Consider the following 20,815-nt stretch of genomic DNA (forward strand, 5'->3'; position numbering starts at 1 on the left):
TCCAAATGCATACGGAAAGGCGAAGCGGATGACAAAAAGTGGCGTAGCCTAGGAAGCAGGTTTCCCACAAGCTATCCAAAATTATGAACTTGTTGTGGAGGCCGCTAAGCATTATCTTCCAGATAGCCGAGTGGTGGTTGCAAAAGGGGTAATGATGGCTGACTTCACTCCGGAGGCTATTGGAAAAGTCTTCGATGTCCCACTCCTTGAAGATGCCATCACGGTGACGATAGAAGAAGCTCAGGCAGCTTATGATGCTAATCCCAATAGGTGCAAGGGGAAGATAAATGAGGAATGGTTAAAGGAAAGAAGACCCCCCAGCACCAATATCCCAAAGAAGGCATACAGGAGTGATTTTTATGTAGAGTATGGGGATATGATAACACTGCTCAACCGAGTCATGGGACTTCCTCACTCCAACCTGTTCGAAGAATGGATGTTCTACTTCACGAAGCAGGTCTTTATGGGGAAATCAAATTTGGCTGGACCCATATTATAAGTGACAACATTCACACACAACTGGTCCTACTTACCGAAAAGAAATATTTCACAATGTCCTCATATTTAGTGTATGTGTTTGCCAAACACCATAGACTTCCAGGATTGATTTGCTTGGGAGAGATCGGTAATGGGCCAGGGAAGATGAAAGTGTATGATTGCTACCCGCAGCTACACTATTATAATATCAGTCAGCGGGAGAAGAGCAATATAGCATATGCAATATCCCAATATGAGCGCGTGAATGATGCATTCATCATGCGCCTCATCAAGGAGATGCATGAGGGACCACACCAACGGATATCTAAACAAGCCATGGCACTAATAAGGAAGTATGGGACCTGTTTCATCCAGTTTACCTGGTTCACCTCTTTGAGGATTTCTGGCTTTGAGGGTTCTCCTTACCGACTCCTGCGGTACCCCACAGACAAGTCGATCCTCCTAGAGGTTGCTACGCAAGCACACTCAACAAGGCAGATTCTAAGAGCAAGGAAGATGTCAAGAGTCACATTCTCTATGGCCATAGGGGCCAACGATGTATATTTTAAGACTTCTATGAAAGCTAAGTTGCCAAACGAGGAACTGCATCATACTATTTGCAAGAGCACCCCAACAAAAAGAGTTTTGATCCTACAGGATTAGAATAGAGGGCTTACAGCAAACACTATAGAAATAAGATGAACATAGAAGACTATTGGGCCAGCTGCAAGGATGATTTGAAGGTCCGTCGGCGTGCGTACTCAAGGCTTAACATTCACCAAATCAGAACCTTTGAGTACGCTCAAGTCCCTAATTAGCTGCTAGACTATGGGGTCAACATGTTGCATCAAGACTATGAGGCAATAAAGGATCTTCCTCCCTCAATAAATTGGTCCCAAGATCCAGTCACTGACTTGGAGGCCACAATGGAAGCCCCAAGGGGGCTCACAGATGCATGGCTATATCAAAAAATTCAGGAATTAACTCATGACAGGATACAGTTTACCTAAGACCTGATGGGGGACTTGGAATCCCACTCATCAGAAGAGGAAGAGCCATCAGGTGTTGAAAAGGAAGAAGTTGAGATAAAACCCGAAAAGAAGCGTGTCAAGGCCAAGGTCAATAGAGGAGTAAGAGCATCCAAGAGGATTAGAAAGAATAGGAGCCAATCACCAGAAGCACTGGCTTGGGAGAAGATACCAGTTGTTGCCACCTAATCAAGCGATCCTAGCTTGACCAAGGATGTAGTCGAGACTGAGCAACTACCTACTTCTCCCCCGCCAATTCATTCAGCCATCGTTGAGGCAGTTGATCCACAAGAGCCCAAGGGGCAAGAAACCGTAACACAAATCATTGGTCTAGACGAGCCAAAGGATCAAGTCGAGGAAGGAGAAATACAGCCCAATGATGAGGATAGCAAGCAAGAGGCTGAACAAGAAAAGACTAAGGAAGAGGGTGATAAAGACGATAGGATAGCTACCGAAAAGAATGAAGAGCAAAAGGAGGTACATGATAAGGAGGAAAACAAAAATGTAGAGCTCCTTGGGAGTGAAGAACAGCGGGTACTAGAAGTCACTCAGCAATTGTTAAGAGAGGTCGGGGAGAACTCGACAGTGAGTAAAGATCAAAGCACAGAACTAAATCAACCCTCCTCCCAAGGCGAGCAGCCGCGGCTAGGTAGTGAATCTGTTGAAGCTTCAGAGCAGCAAAACACGGAGTTGGTTGTCACCTCAGGACAACCTACCCCTCATGCATGGTTGCAGTCCAAGATACATAAGAAAACCGCAACAAGGCCACCCATAAACTTGGATGACTTATTTTCTAGGATAGGAAAACCTCAAGCCAAAGGGAAGAAGAAACCGAGAACCTATTCCAAGGTCACCAAGGATGCCCAACAAAATTGGACAATACATATTGCAGCTCCGCCCAAAGGCAAATCAATTGAGGAAGTTGCACTGGCCAATTATAGTATTATGTCAATCCCATTGGGAAAAGCAACAAAAGAACAAGTGGAGGAGTTCAAGGACTCCGTGCAGAACATATTGGGCCAGCTAGAAAGAATGATGGTTGAATGAGATATCTATAAAGCTCATGCTGAGCAAGCCAAAGGCTATATAGATCATCTGCTCAAGCCACTGCAGCATGCTATTGAGACCTATGTTCCCCCTTTGACATTACCATAAAAATCCACAGCTGAGTTTGAGGTAGTGCGCGACACGGAAAAGGCGATTAGAGAATGGATTGAGAGCATCAAGACACCAGGAAACCAAGTGATTGAGGATGCAGCCAACATGACTATAGATCTGGAACAAACCCGTCAAAGGCTACACGATGCTAAGGAAGAATTCAACAAATTCCAGAAAGCGATTGATAGGCCTCTTCCCATCATGAGGGCATTGTTTTGGACTCACCCCCACATTCCCGCACTACAGGAAATCCTTAATCCCCGTGACATCAACACTTTTGGGGAATGGTGCCAAAATTTTAACATGAAGAGTGACATGGCAGACTACATCGGCAAAGGGTGGGATGAATGCAAGACAACCTTATCTGATGTCAGGACTTTTTATGAAAGGACCCTCAAGGAGTTGATCAATGACTGGAAAGATGGCATGGAGTATGATGAAATGAAATTGCACTGGAATGGTCGGCTGAAAAGTGAGAAGACCACATACTCCACAACTTACATAGAATTCGCCAACACGCTGCACACAACAATACAACATTTTGAAACCTACAAGATAGACTGGTTCGAACAGCTAAGAAGAATGGACAGTCACTGCAAGGACATCCACTTCCGAATGCATAATCCTCCTATTCCTCCCCTTAAGGACTTGTGCATTGCATGCTTACGATTCCAAGAGTATGTTCGTGCAGAGCGAGCAACAGACCGAGATATCTGGACAGGATATTTGAAGGGAGAAAATACATTTTTGTAAAAAAGGGAAAATATCTACTTTGGGATCATAAAAAGTGCATTCCCAAAGTCAGTTATTTCTCCCCAACTACCCAAGTACACTCTTCAGATTTTGAGCTCCATGCAAATGCACTTTTTGGGGGACAACTTTATGTTTGGTAGTTGATTAGTTAGTTGAAGGGTATGTCCCTTATTTACTAGGTATGGGCAGCCATGCTTTCTAGGATGAATCTGGGCCACTTGTATGGTTTAATCTGGGCCATTCATCCAATTTTGAAAATCAATTTAAAGGGAATGGTTTTTCCTTATTTTTTGTAAGAATTCTTGGATTGTTGCAGAAACTCTAACGAAATATACATAGATTTAATGGAGTTAAAAGTTGTTGTTATTTCCTATGAGTGCATGGTTCTCTTCTTCACCATTTAATTTTTGTTATGCATTTTTGCTTTCAAATAATATACTCAGGTTGATATTTGATAGGGGTATTTAGTTCATACCATTAAGGATTGGCTGATTGTCAATCCCTCTGCATGGTTAATCTAAACTCATTTACAAACTTAGTTCGGTTGTTAAATGCTAGGTTGGTAAACTGCGCCAAAATGTTTAGTCCTTAATGTGAGGTTGGTAAACTCACGGATAAAACAAGGATTTCCCACACATACCAACTATTCATGTAACAGAACATTCATATACCAAAGCATAAGTAACAACAATAAACAGCTATACCAGAAGAATGATATCTTTATTGAATTCTCAAGAATATGCCAATACAATACCCTCCTTGCCGAGGTTCCATCCCAATCATATATAGACTCGACGGTTGGCCAAGTTGCCAACCGTCACTAACTACCAACTACCCCACAGGAACCTCTCGGCGACTCAACATAACCAAACATAAACACCCATCCCAACTTCAAACTAACATGTGTTATTGACCCCTAACAATGGGTGAAAGTCTAAATTCAGCATTTGTGTTTAATAATTTCAAAATCTAGAAGTAGTTAGTATCTCTCTTCCCCTTTCCCTCTTTTTACCTTTTTTTTATAATCTGAAAGTAGAACAATAATGATAGCATCAAGTTTAATGCAAAATCAGATGAAAACTGACTTGTAGAAGTTTGGGGAAAATTTTACCAAACCTTTTGAGCCAAGTCTACCCATTAACATTAAGTCCCCTTTCTGTCTACCAGCAAGGCAGATGAACCTCTGAGTTATCCCACAGTCATGAACTAACAGTTAAAATCTTGAGTTGACTTCTAGTGATCGTTTAAGCAACACCTGAAGTCCCCTTATGCAAGAGAATGGGATTGCTAATAGATTCTATTATGTGTTGACCGGAAGAGTTGAAATTCGACTTTAGCCACGTCAACACGGTCCTGGGGACATTTCAAGGACATGGGGCTGGCCAAGAGATGTTTCACCCCATACCCAAATATGCAAAAAACCCAGGAAACGTCTCAGGAACAAGTGGATGTCGGCCCTAGCCGCGAGGGACGTCCGGTCGTCCCGAGGATAGCGGGGGACATCCCTTGACTGTCCTATGGACGACCAAGCATCCCCCGTGCCTGAGGCAGTTTTTGGCAATTAAAAAACAGAAAAATATAGTATTTTTTTAATTTTCTTTTTTGCATTGTGGGCCCCTACATCCAAAAACACTCTAAAGCTATTACTTGACACATTTTGACTCATTTGGTCATTTGTGTGAGAAAAAACTTGGAGCAGCAAGAGGGTTTGAAGGAAGCCATTGAAAGAGGAGGCGCAGCAGGGAATAGATGGCAAAGTGGTTCAACCTAGGGCAAGTATCATCCTTCAAGCTTGAAAGAGGTAAGTTTCATTCTTCCATTTTCTTATTTTCCATTTTTTTTCAAAATTTGAAGCATGAAATGAGAGAAATGTATAATTTTTTTTATTTTTTGCATTTTATCAGTTTAAACTTTCATTCAAACTCAAAAAAAATGAGCAGCAGCGAGGGTGATAGTAATAGTGAGAATGAAGTGGAAGTGGAAGTGGTTGGTGTAAATGCAAGTGGAAGTGCTCAGAGAAGTAGTGGGCAGCAACCTAATATATTTAAGTGCCCTTCAAAAATCATGGAAACACATGCAAAGGGCCCTTTCAATAAAAAAAACCTATTCTCCAGTATGTTACACCTAGGGTTCAAAGGAAAAGAAATTCGAAAGGGAGTAGGGTGTGGAATTGTCGTTTGCTTGACAGATTTTAGGGGTAGCTACACAAGGTAAAATTTCATTTTTTGGGTGTTCCAGGCCATGGGGTCAAAACTTGTCCAAAACTAAAAAATGAGGTGAGGACAGAGTGTCATAGATTGCACATGCAGGCAGAAATGGGGAAACAAGATGGGGCAATGCCGGCACCTTCTTTTGCATGTTCACAAACATTTGTACCTATGACATCCACTGTTGATAGTAGTAGTCAAATTGAGACGAAGAAAGAGGAAGATAGGAAGTGAGAACGGAGGGTTGGTAGAAGCTTTGTTTAATGCACAAGGACGTGAAGCTACAGAGATATCCATTGCTAGGTTCTTTTTTGCTAATGCCATCCCATTTCATGTGGCATGCTCCTCTTACTTAGAACAAATGGTCAAAGATATAGCCACTATCAGTCCCACATTCACACCACCTAGAGACCATAAGCTACAGCCTGTTCTCCTAGACGAAGAGTATTCCAAGGTTAATGTGCTAATGGAGGATATGAGGCGAACTTGGATGAGGTTTGGTTGCTCTATTGTAATGGATGGGTAGACTGATGATAGACATCGGACACTCATCAATATCATTGTCACAAGCCCTGTTGGTTCCTATTTTCTCAAAGTTGTGGATTGTTCAAGGAAGCGTAGGAATGCAGAGTTCCAATTTAGCATTTTGAGAGATGCCATAAAGGAGGTTGGGGCTGCTAATGTTGTACAAGTGATCACAGATTCAGTGCATGTGTGCAAATCAACTAGTTTGATGATGGAGGGTGCTTACAAGCACATCTTTTGGACCCCATGTTGTGTTCATGCATTGAAAAATAAAGGAAAAAAAAGATTGGGTAAAACAAGTGGTGGCAATAGTTAAAGGCATTCAAATGTTCATTTGCAACCACCGCACCTCACTTGCTCTCTTTAATCATTTCAAAGGAGTTCCCCAAACCCGTTGACACAAGGTATGCCATTTACTTCATTTGTATCAAACTTCCAATTTTTTATTTTACTAGAAATTAAATATAGGTATGCCACTTAATTTTTTTATTATTTCAATGAATATAGGTATTGCACTTACTTCATCTTGTTGGAGAGGACGCTTAAGGTGCATGATCCTCTACAGTTCATGGCAGTGAATCTTGAGTTAGATGGCAGTAATCAAACTATACTTAAGGAAAATTTGCCAAACAAAAGAGCCTTGATGACAATTGGTGGTCCATTGTGAGGTAAGACGTTGCTGATTTTATTATTAAATTGCTGATTGTTTTAAAAATTAAATATTAGATTGCTGATTTTCATATTCTGATTTTAATATTTTAAACTTTGCACTTGCAGATATGTTTGTTCTATCATCTCACCTATAGTAGATGTCATTAGATATGCTAATACAGACCCTTCTAGTCTTGGAGAGATGTATGAGACATTTGACAATATACTTTTGAAGATAAAGCACACAATTTTTTGTAAGGATCCTATGTTGGGGTTCTATGAGCAACATATTAGGCCTACTGTGACACAAAAGTGGAACATAATGAACAACCCTGCTTCATATGGCAGTCTATGTTGTAAATCCCAAATGGTATGCACCAAGGGATGGAATGGTGCCTCCATGTGATGACAAAAAGGTTTTAGATGGGTTCACACGAGCCATTGATAAGATATATCCAGAGGAGGCAGCTTCCATACTTCGCGCACAATTCCTTGAGTTCACAAATCTCTGTGGTCCTACATTTAGTAAGCCAAAGGCAAGGTTCGATATAGCTATATTAGCCCAAAGACCCTATTGAAGTTGCTTGCCACTCACCTCCTTTCACAAGTTGCTAGTTCCTCTTCTGCAAAGAGGAATTGGTCCACATATGGCTTTATCCACTCCATCAAGAGGAATAGACTTAAATCTAGACGCAAGGAGAAGCTAGTGGTCGTGCATAGTGCTCTTTGACTTCAGGATCATCAAACTCCAGCTTTACAGTGGGATGCTGATCCCGAAGATGTGGCCTAGGTTGATGAGGAGGAGACACAAGGGGGATTGATTGGGATTCCGTTGATTGAGGTGGACATGGACCATGATAGTAGCAAAGACTCAGAGTACTCTGATTTTGATGCAATGTTAGGAGATGCAGATTAGCGGCAGCAGTGTACTTTGTTTATTTGTCTTTTCATATCGTAAGTGACAATGAAACTATATGGCAGCAGTGTAGCCTTTGGGCATTTTGTATGTTATTTATTCAATATCACATGCATATTGACAATGAATTCTGAATTCTGAATTATGAATGCATATTAAGTAATCACAATGAATTTTGAAAACAAATGTTGTATGTTCAAACTTAATGGTCTAAAATGTTTTCATAGTACCATACACATGCTATATCCATGTTTTTATATGAATGTAGTGTATATATGCATGCTTTATACATGTTTTCATATGAAAATTTAAAATTTTCCTATATATTTTAAATTTTCCCTATATTTTATATAGTCGTCCCCTTTGTTGTCCCCCCCTCCCCCTCACCTCCCCAAATTTGGCAAAAGGACTCACCGTCCCCGTCCCGGAAACTCGAGGTAACATAGCAAATTTGTGATTGATAGTGGGAGCATGGATAACCTGATATCCAGTGAAAGGTGGAAAAGTTGAAGCTGAAAAGAATCCCACATCCTAAACCATAGAAGGTATCTTGGCTACAAAAATAACACCAACTTCTGATAAATGAGCAATACTTATTGAATTTCATAGATAACATAGATTACATATTTTCCATTAATTGGTAGGTATGGCCCTATGGGTATGCCTTGTTGACAGATGGAATTGCTTTTGGTAGTTACTGATAGTTGAAATTACTTAGCAATAGTTGGGAAAACGAATAATGTGTTGGAATTGTTCCCTTATTCTAGCTTTGTATAAGAGCATCTAATGAATAAAGAAAGCAACTGTTATATCATATGGAAACTCTCTTGAATTACTCAGCAATTCATTTATGAGTCATTAGACATGTATGAAATAGTTGTGTATTCATTTAACAAGTAAACATTTATAACAAACTTGACCTGAAAGAAGAACAACTAGAAAATGAAATATGTGCAACACAACTCAAATTTGCAAGATACAATAAGCAGAAAATATCAATGGGATTAACCTGGCGAGCTACACGCTGCACACCAAGTGCTCTTGCCACAGTGACCCAAAGTTCCTTACCAAAAGAGCACCAGCTATCAGCTGTGAAAGATGCCATTGGCAGGACTGCCATATCACCTAGTCGCTCCCATCTGCAGGTACACAACCATTAGCTAGGAAAAATTGAATTTTTGATATTTGAAAAGCAAGAAGCTTAAGAAGAGCAGAGTTTACTGGTTATTAGTTTGTTAGCAATAATTACCTAATAAATCTCATAGATCATAAGGGTGATTGGCTGATTTTACAAGTACAAGCTGACAATTATTCTTTGAGAGAAAAACCCTAGTTATAAAACAAACAGCATATGACTCAAAAAAATAGCATTGTCAACTTTGCTATGCACCTTTCACTGCTCAAGGAGACTACTATGTGCACCTGATGACCATGTCAGTATATAATGAGAAACGACAGAAAATTCAATGTAACACAAAGGTAATGGACTAGCACTAAATGCAAAGTCTTTGTTGGCTCAATAGATAGAGGTTTTGCTGGGTGTTGGCATCATATTGGAGCCATTAGGAAATTCAATTAAATATTGTACGTGTGATTATTTAAGAGCTGTGTAAGTAGTTAGTAGATGCAAAGGTCATTAATGTTTGTTCATTAGATATTAGTGTATAGGAGCTTCATGCATGCCTTTATAAGCAAGCCTTCTATTTGGTTGTGAGCATGTCATTAAGAGGATTGATCCATTATTCTGTAGCATTTTTTTAGGAAGAACAAGGAGACTGACAGATAGTGAGATTTATCTACCCCCTTTGGCAAGGGTGGTGATGCTTATATTGTGATGTGATATTCCAAGTATTGTGTAATATCTTTTGTTCTTGGTGTTTGCATATCATTGTATGTGTGTGCATCTTTGTGTCAAGACAAGCATTGGCTTCTCTGATCCTTGTACAATTCAAGTGAGACAGCCCTTGCGGATTTGTTGTCATAGGCAAGCCGGCATGCCAGTGCATGAGCTGAAACTAATGCTGGCCAATGAGGTCTATGCTGCAATCATTTAACATTGTAATGCAATTATTTAATAATTGCATTTCGTAGATGCATATGGCGTCAATGCTTGTTCTTTCAATATTGGTTGTATGGAAGAGTCTTGCATGCCTTTATAGCAAGCCTCCTATTCACTTGTGAGCATCTCAGGGTTGATCCATTTCTGGTAGGCGGTTTGCAGAGAGCTAGGAGGCAAGGGGAGCGAAGAACTACATGCCCCATTAAAGGGTGGCCATGTCTATGTATTCAGCATATTTGTAAATGTGTTAGACTAAGATTCACAGTGTTGTGTGAATTATGGTGTTTGTGCATGTTTGCATCTATATGTTTATGTGAGATCTCCATGGTTGAACAAGTATTGGATAATAAATCCATGAGCACGTCAGATGAGATTGCCATTTGGGGTATTCTGTCATTGGCAAGCTGCTGCAAAGGCTGCATCTAATGTTGGGCAAATGGTCAAGTGCACAACTGCAAGAAAAATTGCATAACATTGGGTTATGTTGCAAGATATGAATGTCAGTTTGAAACCATTCTTTATCATTCCATTGCCCTTTTGGTTCTAAGGTCTACACCCACTTTTGAGATATTTTTCTATTCAACACATTATGTAGCTCATAGAAACGGGACTCGGCGAGGCTGACTTGACTCAGGACTCGGCCTTGGCAAAAAAAACTCGGCTAGACTCAGCAAAGTGAAAAACTCAAGAAATTTAGAGATTTTTAAAGATTTAAAACTTGTTTCATGCACCCTTTATTAAATACACCTTAAAGACACAATAACATCATCAAATAGAAGCTAATTTGATTACAAACACAAGTATACATCAATCACATAAGCATAAACGCACATTGTAGCTTAAGGAAATAACAAACACAGATATATAAATCTTGTCAAATGTATACAATATTACAAAACTCATGGAATAAAAAATCCATGTCATCATATGATCAAATGTTCTATACAAATATCAAAAGTAAAAACTGCAAGCCTATGGCTCAGAGGAGCCTTCATCCCTCCAACAAAGGCGTCTAGGGTAGGTCCTGGATGATTTGGCAGCCATAGCCTCTACCTGTGACACCATGCAACCCTCACCAACATCAGGTATATGAATATCTGTGTCTGCCTCTGGCTTTGTTGTCTCTGCTCGTGCTCTATCATGGCTACAGCCTCGGCCTCTCTATCTACCTGGTCGACCCAATCAATGTCCTCGTCACTAAAGACAGGTTTTGTAGCCTCAGTGGTCCACTTGTTTCTCCTCACAACTCACCTTTCTCCTCCTATTTTGCCAAATGAATGAAATGAAGTTCACTTTTAGGCTAAAAGCATAATATAGACAAAAAAAAATCAATTGAAAACATATTGTAAGTTGTTGTTTTTTTAAACTTAAAATGTCAATGTCGTTGGCCGAGTCTGGGAGTTGGGACTCACCAGACTCAGCGAGTCTAGCCAAGTTTGAGACCAGGCGAGTCTGGACCTGTTGTGACGTTTTCACACATCGCCCCATTGCAAATGGGGACCCATGTTTTTTGCTTTTTAGGGTTTGTTTTCTAGGTCTTTTAGGGTTTTGTTAGTTAGCCTTTGCATTTTGAGTGCTGTCGGGGAGATCAATAGGATAGCAGGTCCTGCTGGAGTGAAGTCCTGATCCTGAAATTTGGCTAAGTCTGGAATGTCTTGATCCTGAAATTTGACTAAGTCTGGAAACTGAAAAACCTCAAAAAACTAGATTTTGCAATATAACTCCTGGAGGTCTGAAACCACTCTCAAACATCCTGAAAGTATATATGGAATATAACTTAAAGTATAAATGTCACTTATACTTAAATGTTATATTCCATAAAAATTATCCTGATAGAGAGTTCAAAAAGTCAAATTTCGCTCATGTCCTTCACTGAGGATCCAGAGCGAATTTCGCTCCTGTCCCTCTCCAAGGGACCAAGGTAAAGGCGCTCCTGTCCCTCACCAAGGGTCCAGGGCGAAAAAGCTTATTTGAGTCATTCCTGACCTTGTTTGGTCAAATTGAAACATCAAAGGCATGGTGAAGGACGAATTGGCTTAAAAATGAAAAAGTGCTCCCGTCCCTCACTTAAGGACCGGAGCTTGAATTCCAAATTTGCATTATCCTTGCAAGATTTAAGTGATTTCGTGATTTGAAGAGGTCAAGGGAAGTGTGTTTTATTCGTTGAATATAACTTGAGTGGCCTACAAAGGAGAGAATCAACCCAAGTTGCAATAGGCGCTCCTGTCCCTCTCCAAGGGACCAGAGCGATTTTCTCACAGGACAAATTTCTGGCAAAGGTAGAGCGAATTTCAAGTTTGAGGTGAATAAAGAAAGGCATAATCGGTCCATTGGAGATAATTTCGAAGACTAGCAAAAGCACAAGTGAGCTTATAATTGCAAAATCGCTCCTGTCCCTCACCAAGGGACCAGGGCGAAAATGTTCTAAGGCACGCTCCTTCCAAAGATCACATGAATTGAACTTAAAGTTCCAGATAAAATGCCATTTTGAACGTCAGGAACGAGGTTTTGAACGTAAAAAATGAAGGATTGAGGACAAAAGTGAAAAGGCGCTCCTGTCCCTCTCCAAGGGACCAGAGCGAAGTTATCAAAATTCATTATTTTTTTGCCTTATTTTAGCAAATCGCACTAGATGCCAAAATCATCAACTTCGAAATATTTGAAAAAATTAATTAAATTGGCATTTAATAAATTAATTTTGGGCCTCAAAAAAAATCGAATTTCTATTATAAAGGCATTTAAAATTAATTTTTTGTGAAATAAAAAAATTAAATGTGGAGCGCACAAGGCATTATTTTGCCTTTATTTGGCAAGTCGGCTTACTCCTTTTAAGGTTTTATTTATTATTTCACCTTTTATTTGCTAGGTCGGCCTCATGGGTAAGTAGAAGGTGAGTGCTCTATATAATGGGAGAGAATCTTTAGCAAATTCAAATCATTCTTGCATTATCTCTCATGCGAACTTGAAGAGCAATTTGAGGAGGGCGAAATTCATCTTGAAGGCCATTGGAGAGGCGTATTTCTTGCTAGTTTGGAGGATAATTTCCAGATTTTTGAAGACATTTGAAGGCGAATTTCCAGATTTTTGAAGAGGAAGGTGGAGATCTTTTCCAAGCTAAAGGAGGTGCATTTTATCCAAGGGAGAGCTTTGATCTACACTTTGCCTAGCAAAATTCATCTATTTTTACATCATTTCTTAGAGTTTAAAACTCAAGAGGAGGTATGGAGAAATCATCATGACACCCTTATTCAAGGTTTGATTTTTTAGACATTTTTTGGAAAAATCTAAGTATTACATTGTTAATTAGGAAATGATAACTCAAGATTTATCATGAGGTTTCCTAATTAAAATCTTGAATCTTCCTTTTAAAGTTTAATTTTTAGATTTCAAGATATATTATTAATTGTGAAATGTTGTGTAGGTATCAAGATGGCGACTCCAAGCTCGAAAGATCTACAAGTCGGAAGACTCTCCTCAAGGAAAATCAAGCCAGAACAAGGACGATCAAGCAAGGACAAGGACGACCTTCTTTGATCCAGCCTAGCATTGACAAGGGCGACCTCCTCCAGCCTAGCATCGACAAGGACGACCTTCTTCGATCCAGCATCATCAAGATAAGGGCGACCTCTTCCAATCCAGCATTCCAAGGCGAGGTACATCAATCATCCTGCACATCAAGGACACAAGAAGTTAGAACAAGGGTTCGTTGAAGAAGCAGATAGTACCAGATGAATTAATTAAAGCTAGCTTCTCAACAACATCAAGTTGAATATTTACCAAGTTACAAGTGTCAGACGATGTGGCATCCTAGTCATCACTTCTCCAGTCAGTGTGGTCCACCTCAGCATGTCCAGATTCAATGTACCTAACTCATGGAAGGTGGCACAAACTCCAATGTACCTACCCCAGCTATCCATTGGTGGAATTTTCTAGAGAGGACATGTGTCCAAGCAATACAATTTTATCATTGGTCAAGCATTGAATGTTATGTAATGGTTGTAACAAACCCTAATTAGGGTTTTCATTGTTGAATCTTGGCCATTGATCTCGAATTGATCTAAGCCATCGAATTGTATTGAGGCACTATATAAGCCCTGGCATTTCATTTTGTAATTAGGAGTTAGAATATAGTTGGAAGCAGTTAGAAGACAGATAGAGAGTAGTTAGAAGGTGATTAGCTAGTTGATAGAATAGCAATAAAGGTAGAGTAGAGAGAGAAGGCAAAGATTGTTGCCAAGATGTTGTTGTAAAAGACTTGTAACTTCATTGAAGAAATGGTGAAATTTATGGGTCGATTCATGAGTGGAAGAAATGTGCTTGATTGATGGTGGAATTCGTATATCCATACTACTAGCAGTTTGTTGATTGCAAACTTGCCTTGTGTAGTCAACTGGAATCATTCAGCTTAAGCCTAACTTCAATTGTCGCTTCTTCATTGATATGCATCAACCTGATGGTGTCTATGCCTGCAGTGATGATTTGAACATCATAAAGCTTTCCTTCGAAGATCACACTAGCCTTGTGGAGATGGTCCTGGGATGTCAAAACAAGACTTAGTTAGAATTTCACCAAAGATCATTCATTGCTCTTACATTCTTAATGTTAGGATTAGATCCTTTCCTCGCCCTCATCTTTTTTCCTTTTTTCAAATCTAAGCTAGTAAGAGCCTGTGTTCCAGCAATATTCAAAGCAGATCAGACGTTCAGTCATCAAATGTAAGTCCCCTTGTGATTCCAGCAAATCACATCATACCACAGAGAGCTTATCCACACGTAGAGACCCTACATACAAGAACCTTGAAGTCATCCCGATTGATCCTTTTTCGCGATATCTTCAGCAATCAGAGGCTTTACTCAAGAGAGGATAAGGTACCTTTAGATATTTTATTTTGTGTTTGATAGTGTACAAAATACACGTCAATAGGACCCCAAACTCAACCGAGTCCGTGTCCAAGCCCCCTGGACTTGCCGAGACTCACTCGGCTCGAGACTCGCCAACTCCAAGTGATTTTGGGCGATTTTCGTTTCTCAAATGTAGCTACTATTTTAGTGGTGTTAGGCTATCTTGGAAGGTAGTTGTGTTAATCTTGCTCAATTTCTCATCTAATGGATCTGTCAGAGCAATTGATATGTGAGCATGTGCCATCAACTTACATGATCGCAAGAATCCAAAAAGGTTATCCATGTGTTGTGTATTGTCCTGTTTTAATAGATTTTATCTTTTGCATCATGGATGATACACTATTAATATGGCTTACACTACAAGTCTTATTGTGCACCTTGTTTGGTTGATGCACATGATTTCATGATTTAGCCAACAAAGGAATTCCCACATTTCTTGAGTTAGATTCTTCATTTGTTAGTGATGAGGGCCTTCTTTGGATTTCTAAATAGCATTGAGTTGTATTATGGTGTGCATGCATTTCAAAGTATTTCATCAAAGTATTTTGCGGTTGCACGTGGTTTGCTTGGTTATGCGTAGGTGATTTTGACAATGGATCTAGGATTTTGTCAAGCTATCCATGATTGATAGTGATCATTTGTTTTGACTTGCTTTTGCAGCGTGTTGTTGATATTTCATGCAAATAGATATGTTGGCACACAAAGGTGATTCTAACATGATGAAGTTGATTAATGACAAGTCGTTGCTATGAGTCTATGAAGGTTTCAAAATGAGCTGTGTATAGAACATTCATGTCTACACACTCAATGGTCACAATTGATCCATAAACCACTAGATTGATAACCCTATTAGTGCATTAGCAATGGACATCTAAACAAGCTCTACTATTACTGTTCTAATTAGTGTTATCCAAGCAATTAATAATGTTGGAATAATATACTAATTATAATATTACATCATTCTATAAATGTTAATAATAAGAATAACATATTATTATAGCTGGTTGGGCTCGGGTATTTCATTACTTACATATCAACCAGACATTTCATTTGTATATATTGTAATCTTTCTAAATAATATGATTTCTTATTGTTCTACCAAATTCTTTATGGTATCAAATCATTTTCCTTGCACCTATAAGTGAAAGCCATAATTCATAAGAGGCAATTGCCAAGGTTGTAAAGCAGATTATAGGAAAATTGCAGATCAAAATAAACAGTCTAAAAGAGAGAAGAGCATGTCACACCATGTCAACAGCAATTGCAGTTGCTAGAATCGAGGGGACTATAGTGCTGACCTCCCACCCTTTCCCATGGAAGGTTTAAGAGACAAGGCAACTGACTTCTCTATTCACTCCATGTCCTAGTGTTACCTGTTATCAACTTGCTTCACACTATCATTGGAGATACAAAATGAGGTAACATATAAGTCATCAAAAATCTATTGTGGACAAACATAGCTCTATTGGACTCAAGTTTGTCGCATCAAAGGCATAGGGCAAGTAAACAAATACATAAGTTGCGCCTTGAGGCTAGTTAAAGGCATCCATCTGACCTCTTTCTATGATGAACCCGGGATAAGGCTGGCCAACCAGCCTTACTCTTAGCGGTATTTTCTAACACCCATTTCTTTGTCTTAATATTTTAAATAATAAAGTGTTAGTTTATTAAATAATTAATAAAGTAAATTTATGAATAAATGAAAATATTAAATAAATTTACATGTTGGCCGACTCACCTAGCTGATCCAATGGCGGTTTGTCTTGGCTGACCTATGTGATGTTTGTATATAATGGTGATTACTTCTTGTTGGAGGCATTCCCGTATTTTCCAGTTCATTGCATTACACGAATGCAGAAGTCTCAAGTGCTCTCATCCCTAGTCGGACGTAGCCCCTGTCAGTTCCATTTGAGGTCAGTTTTAGAGATATTCTTATTTTCGGTTACTTCTGCCTGAATTGAGCTGATAATATAATTTTGCATCCCCTCTGATTATAGGATCAGTGCACACTGGAAGAGATACTTGTTCGCTGCGTGTAAGGAGGGATCGATTGTATGAACCAGGATCGAGGAATCGGGAGTAATAATACTATAGTTGAGATAGGAAGCATTTCTTTTCTTTTGTCTAAAGACAGAGCAAAGAAGGCAGACTTGAGCGTTAACTAGCAGTTGAGGACATCTGTAATGTGTTTGGGCCAATAAAAACCATTCAGAAATGAAGTGGAGATAGTCCTAGAAGCAGTCTGGAGCTAACGTGAAGTCACCCAACTGAGATAGAGCTATTTGGGAGCCCTAGCAGCGGTCCTATAGGTGCACAATTCCCAGTTGCTATGGGCCAGTGTGATATGATTCAAAAGCGGAAGAGATCAATAAGGAAAAGAATCGCAAAAACTTGCTTTACAGGTTCCAATTCAGATCTGTATTGTTTAAAGCATCTATGAATTTATTCAAGTCTGAAATTTGAGAATCAACTTAATTTATATGCAGTGAATGATAAGTTCCACTTTCATGTTTTGGTCTGAGAACAAAAGTAATATCTTTCTGATATTGATGATAAAATCACTGGTGCTACCGTTATTGATTAATTTTTGTGTTAATATCTGTATGGTGTCAAAGTTGTTCTTTTCTGTTTAAAACTTCAAAATCGAGTTAGAATAAATCACTTTCATATGTGTGATTTTTTTCCAAATCAATTATTTTCAATTGTTGAAGGTGTCTAGAGAAATATGTGATGTCCCCTATTTGTGAAAGCCCTAACTTTGTCCTAATCACAATTTTTTAGTGAAACAAGACTAGGGTTAGAGATATCTTTCACCTTACCCCATGCTCAGAATTGCCACCACTAGATGATGAAGGCAAATTGATCTGGAACCAGAGACTATCCTTAACGTGTGAGAAAAAAGACTAAGAAACAAAACTATTGAGGAGTGCCTAGTCAAATGGAAGGTCTACCTACCTGTTGGTGTAAGTTTTATCATTTACCAAACATTAGAATAAAATATCCAAGGATACCCTATCCTCTCTTGAACAAAATCACCACATGTGCCAAGATTGCGAGAAAGACCACACGGCCACTCCAAGGTTTATATGTGCGAACGGGCGACTTTGTGTTGGATAGCTACCTTGGTTATGTATGCTGAAATACAAGGAGGACTTACGCTTGGTCTGTTCAATTCACAATGAAGATCTATCGTTTGGGTTTGGATCATGGACTTCAAGAAAACTGAAAAGGAGGTAAGGTTTAGAAAGTCTAGTCTATTCCTAAGAAATCAAAAGACGGTATTGACTAGGTGACTTCAATAACAACACTTTGCTTCGCCACGCTTAGGACAACTACACAAAGTGAGTACGATCTTCAAAGGATGTATACTCATGAATAATACCAACGGTTGAACAATATTACTCAATGTAGAAGTTAAATCCTCCACAAAATGAGCTCAAACTAACTTTACACAATGAACAAAAATCATTTGTTCATCAAAAGTATGAGCGGAAATTCACCATAAATCAATACTTATAAAATCTTGCATTCTTCTAACATACATGAAATAAAATCTAAACTGTGATGAGGGTTAAGAACCATGCCAACTCCAAAATAAGAGAGGTAATCACCATCAATTCGAACAATGCATTACTTATTACTTCGGCATTTGTAAGCAACAATTTACTTATCTCAACATGTTTTGCAACATGCTCCCATGATTTACAAATGAGGGGTTGAGCTCAATTTATAGGCTCCCCAATTACAATTCAATGGCTAGGATTGATTTCAAATCAACGATCAAGATTATAAAATAAAACCCTAATTAGGGTTTGGTACAACTAACTACCTCTCGACCAATGAGAAAATTACATCTGAGGTCACTTGTCTTTCTTGCTAAATATAAACCAATAGTAAAATAGAAGGTTGTTGCATTGTGAAGTGTGCCTTCTAGAAGCTTCGAGATAAGTCAGTTTCATTGAACCTGGACATGTTAATCTTGATTGTTGAATGTCCTTCTTGAATTCTCCAATTGATGTCGAAAAATTGCCTAAGTATGGAAATTTGTTCCGAATAATCTTCTTGCCACTATCTGATCTTGATTGGGAGCTTGTCTTTGAGTCTTCAAGAATGAAATCCTTCAAGAAGTCTGGAATTTTTGCCAAGCCTGAAGACTTTCCTTGATGCCTGGAAGCTCTTTCAAGTGTCTTGAATTTAGAACTTTTTTTGTGAAGTATTTCCCATACTCAGCCAAATTTTGGCTAGTCAATTTTATTTTGTGACACCTTCATGTGGATCCTTCAACACCTAGCCAAGATTTTGACCATTTCTATGCTCGGACACACTTTGTCTGTGAATTTGCCTTCGATTTTGGATCTAGCTTGTGCTAAGTAAAACAAACTCCGCCTTTGGACAAGAATTTTATTCATCTCCTCTTTATTTTCCTCTTTGTTCTTCTTCTTCCTTCTTGTTTCCTCTCCAACACATAGTCAAAATTTGATTCTTTTGGTTGTGGAAAATCCCACACTTAGCCATTTTTCATGTGTCAAACTTTTATTTTCCAACCCATTCGTTTGATTGATCCTTGATTTCATGTGCTTATTTTGTCAAATTTGTTTTTCCTCTAGCTAATTTCTTCCTTTCCCATGGCAAGTTGATCATCTTCATGTCTTATCCTTAAGCCATAGCTGAATTTTTTTGTCTTGCTCAGGTATCTTCACATATTCCATTTATGCCTAGGCAAACTTGGAATGTTTGTGTCTATCTATCTTGGCAAACTTTGGGTAATTGATCTTGGCAAATTGTATTTTCTTTATCATACCAAACCCCTTGCTTTTCTTTATTTCCTTGTTTTAATCTTCCCCTTATGTCTAGCGGACTTCAAGGATGTTTGGACATCCTTCACTTAAGCTAGGCAAACTTTGCTAGGAATAAGACATTCTTCTCTTCGCCATGCCAACTTTCAAACTTCTTAGGCGGACTCGCCATCTTGCTTCTTGCCATGTGTTTTGCTTTTATCCCTTGGGCAGAGTTGGATTCACCTTGGACAAGTTCGAGTTGGAGGTGTCCATGCCAAGGTCAACTTGAAGCTTGGAGTGCATGCTTTATTTGATTTTATCCTTCTTCTTGGGGCGGACTTCAAGCACTTGATGCCAAGGCGGACTTGAAGTGTATTAGACATTCTTTTCAAGTCTAGGCGAACTTTGATGTGTCTAAGACATTCTTCCAAGTGCCTAGTTGCATGCCATGCTTTCATGTGTTTGATCATGCTTTTCAAATTTCCTAGGCGGACTTTAGAGTGCATTGGACATGTTTATGCTTCCATCTTTGGCTTGGGCGGAGTTGATGGAGCTTTGAACATGTTTGCAAGTGTTGGGCGGAGTTCACATGTGTTTATACATGTTGCTTTATGCCTGGTGGACTTTGAAGACCTCTTACCATCTTTACTTGTGCTTGCTTGACTTGGGCCGATTTGGAAGATCATTGGACATGTTTTGCTTTATAACCTTGCCATCTTTTCATTGTTTTGCTTTATCTCTTGCAACCTACTTGGGCAGAGTTTGCCTTCTATTTGCCATCTTTTATGTGCCTAGGCGGAGTTTGCACCACTTTGGACAAGCTTGATGGTTTCCTTGCCAAGGCGGACTCGGCACATGCCTAGACAGGGCGGAGTTCGGAGTAGCTCGGGCATTGTCTTCTTATGTGCCTAGGCGGACCTCATGAGGGTCTTGCCAAGAGTTGGCGGACTTTGCATAACCTTTGCCATCTTATACTAGGCAAGGCAGAGTTGGAAATTTGTTTGCCAACTTTGTCTTAGCTTTCACCATGTCATGCCTAGGCAGACTTAGAGCTTGGCAAGCCATCCACACCTTAGGCAAAGTTTGAGACTTCTTGGACATCTTTCTCTTTTGCTTAGGTGGAGTTGGAAACATGTTAGACATCTCCCTGGGGTGGACTTGGAAGACATCATTTTTCATTTTTGAGGACATGGGCACTAATCAAAAGGCCTGAGGAATGATCTTCTGGAACAAAACCCTAATTAGGGTTTTTACCTTGCTTTTTACACTTAGAGACCAAATTTTTCAACTCTGAGAACATGGGCACTGAGGATATGACCCGAGAAACAAAACCCTAATCTCAGAAAATAGCAGAAAAAACAT

The 20,815-nt window shown here is 39.3% G+C and overlaps 1 protein-coding gene across 3 annotated transcripts in view; it reads right to left on the reverse strand.

The window, feature by feature from the left end:
• Positions 1-20,815, reverse strand: part of LOC131036210 (tRNA wybutosine-synthesizing protein 2/3/4) — a 172,567-nt gene that overhangs the window by 86,046 nt on the left and 65,706 nt on the right. For all 3 annotated transcript variants that reach the window (XM_057968055.2, XM_057968056.2, XM_059212156.1), the window contains one exon: positions 8,725-8,854. In XM_057968055.2, the coding sequence (XP_057824038.2) occupies positions 8,725-8,854 (130 nt within the window). The remainder of the gene's footprint in view (positions 1-8,724; positions 8,855-20,815) is intronic.

The sequence above is a fragment of the Cryptomeria japonica genome, chromosome 10 (genome assembly GCF_030272615.1).
Source record: "Cryptomeria japonica chromosome 10, Sugi_1.0, whole genome shotgun sequence".
NCBI classification, from domain to species: Eukaryota; Viridiplantae; Streptophyta; class Pinopsida; order Cupressales; family Cupressaceae; genus Cryptomeria; species Cryptomeria japonica.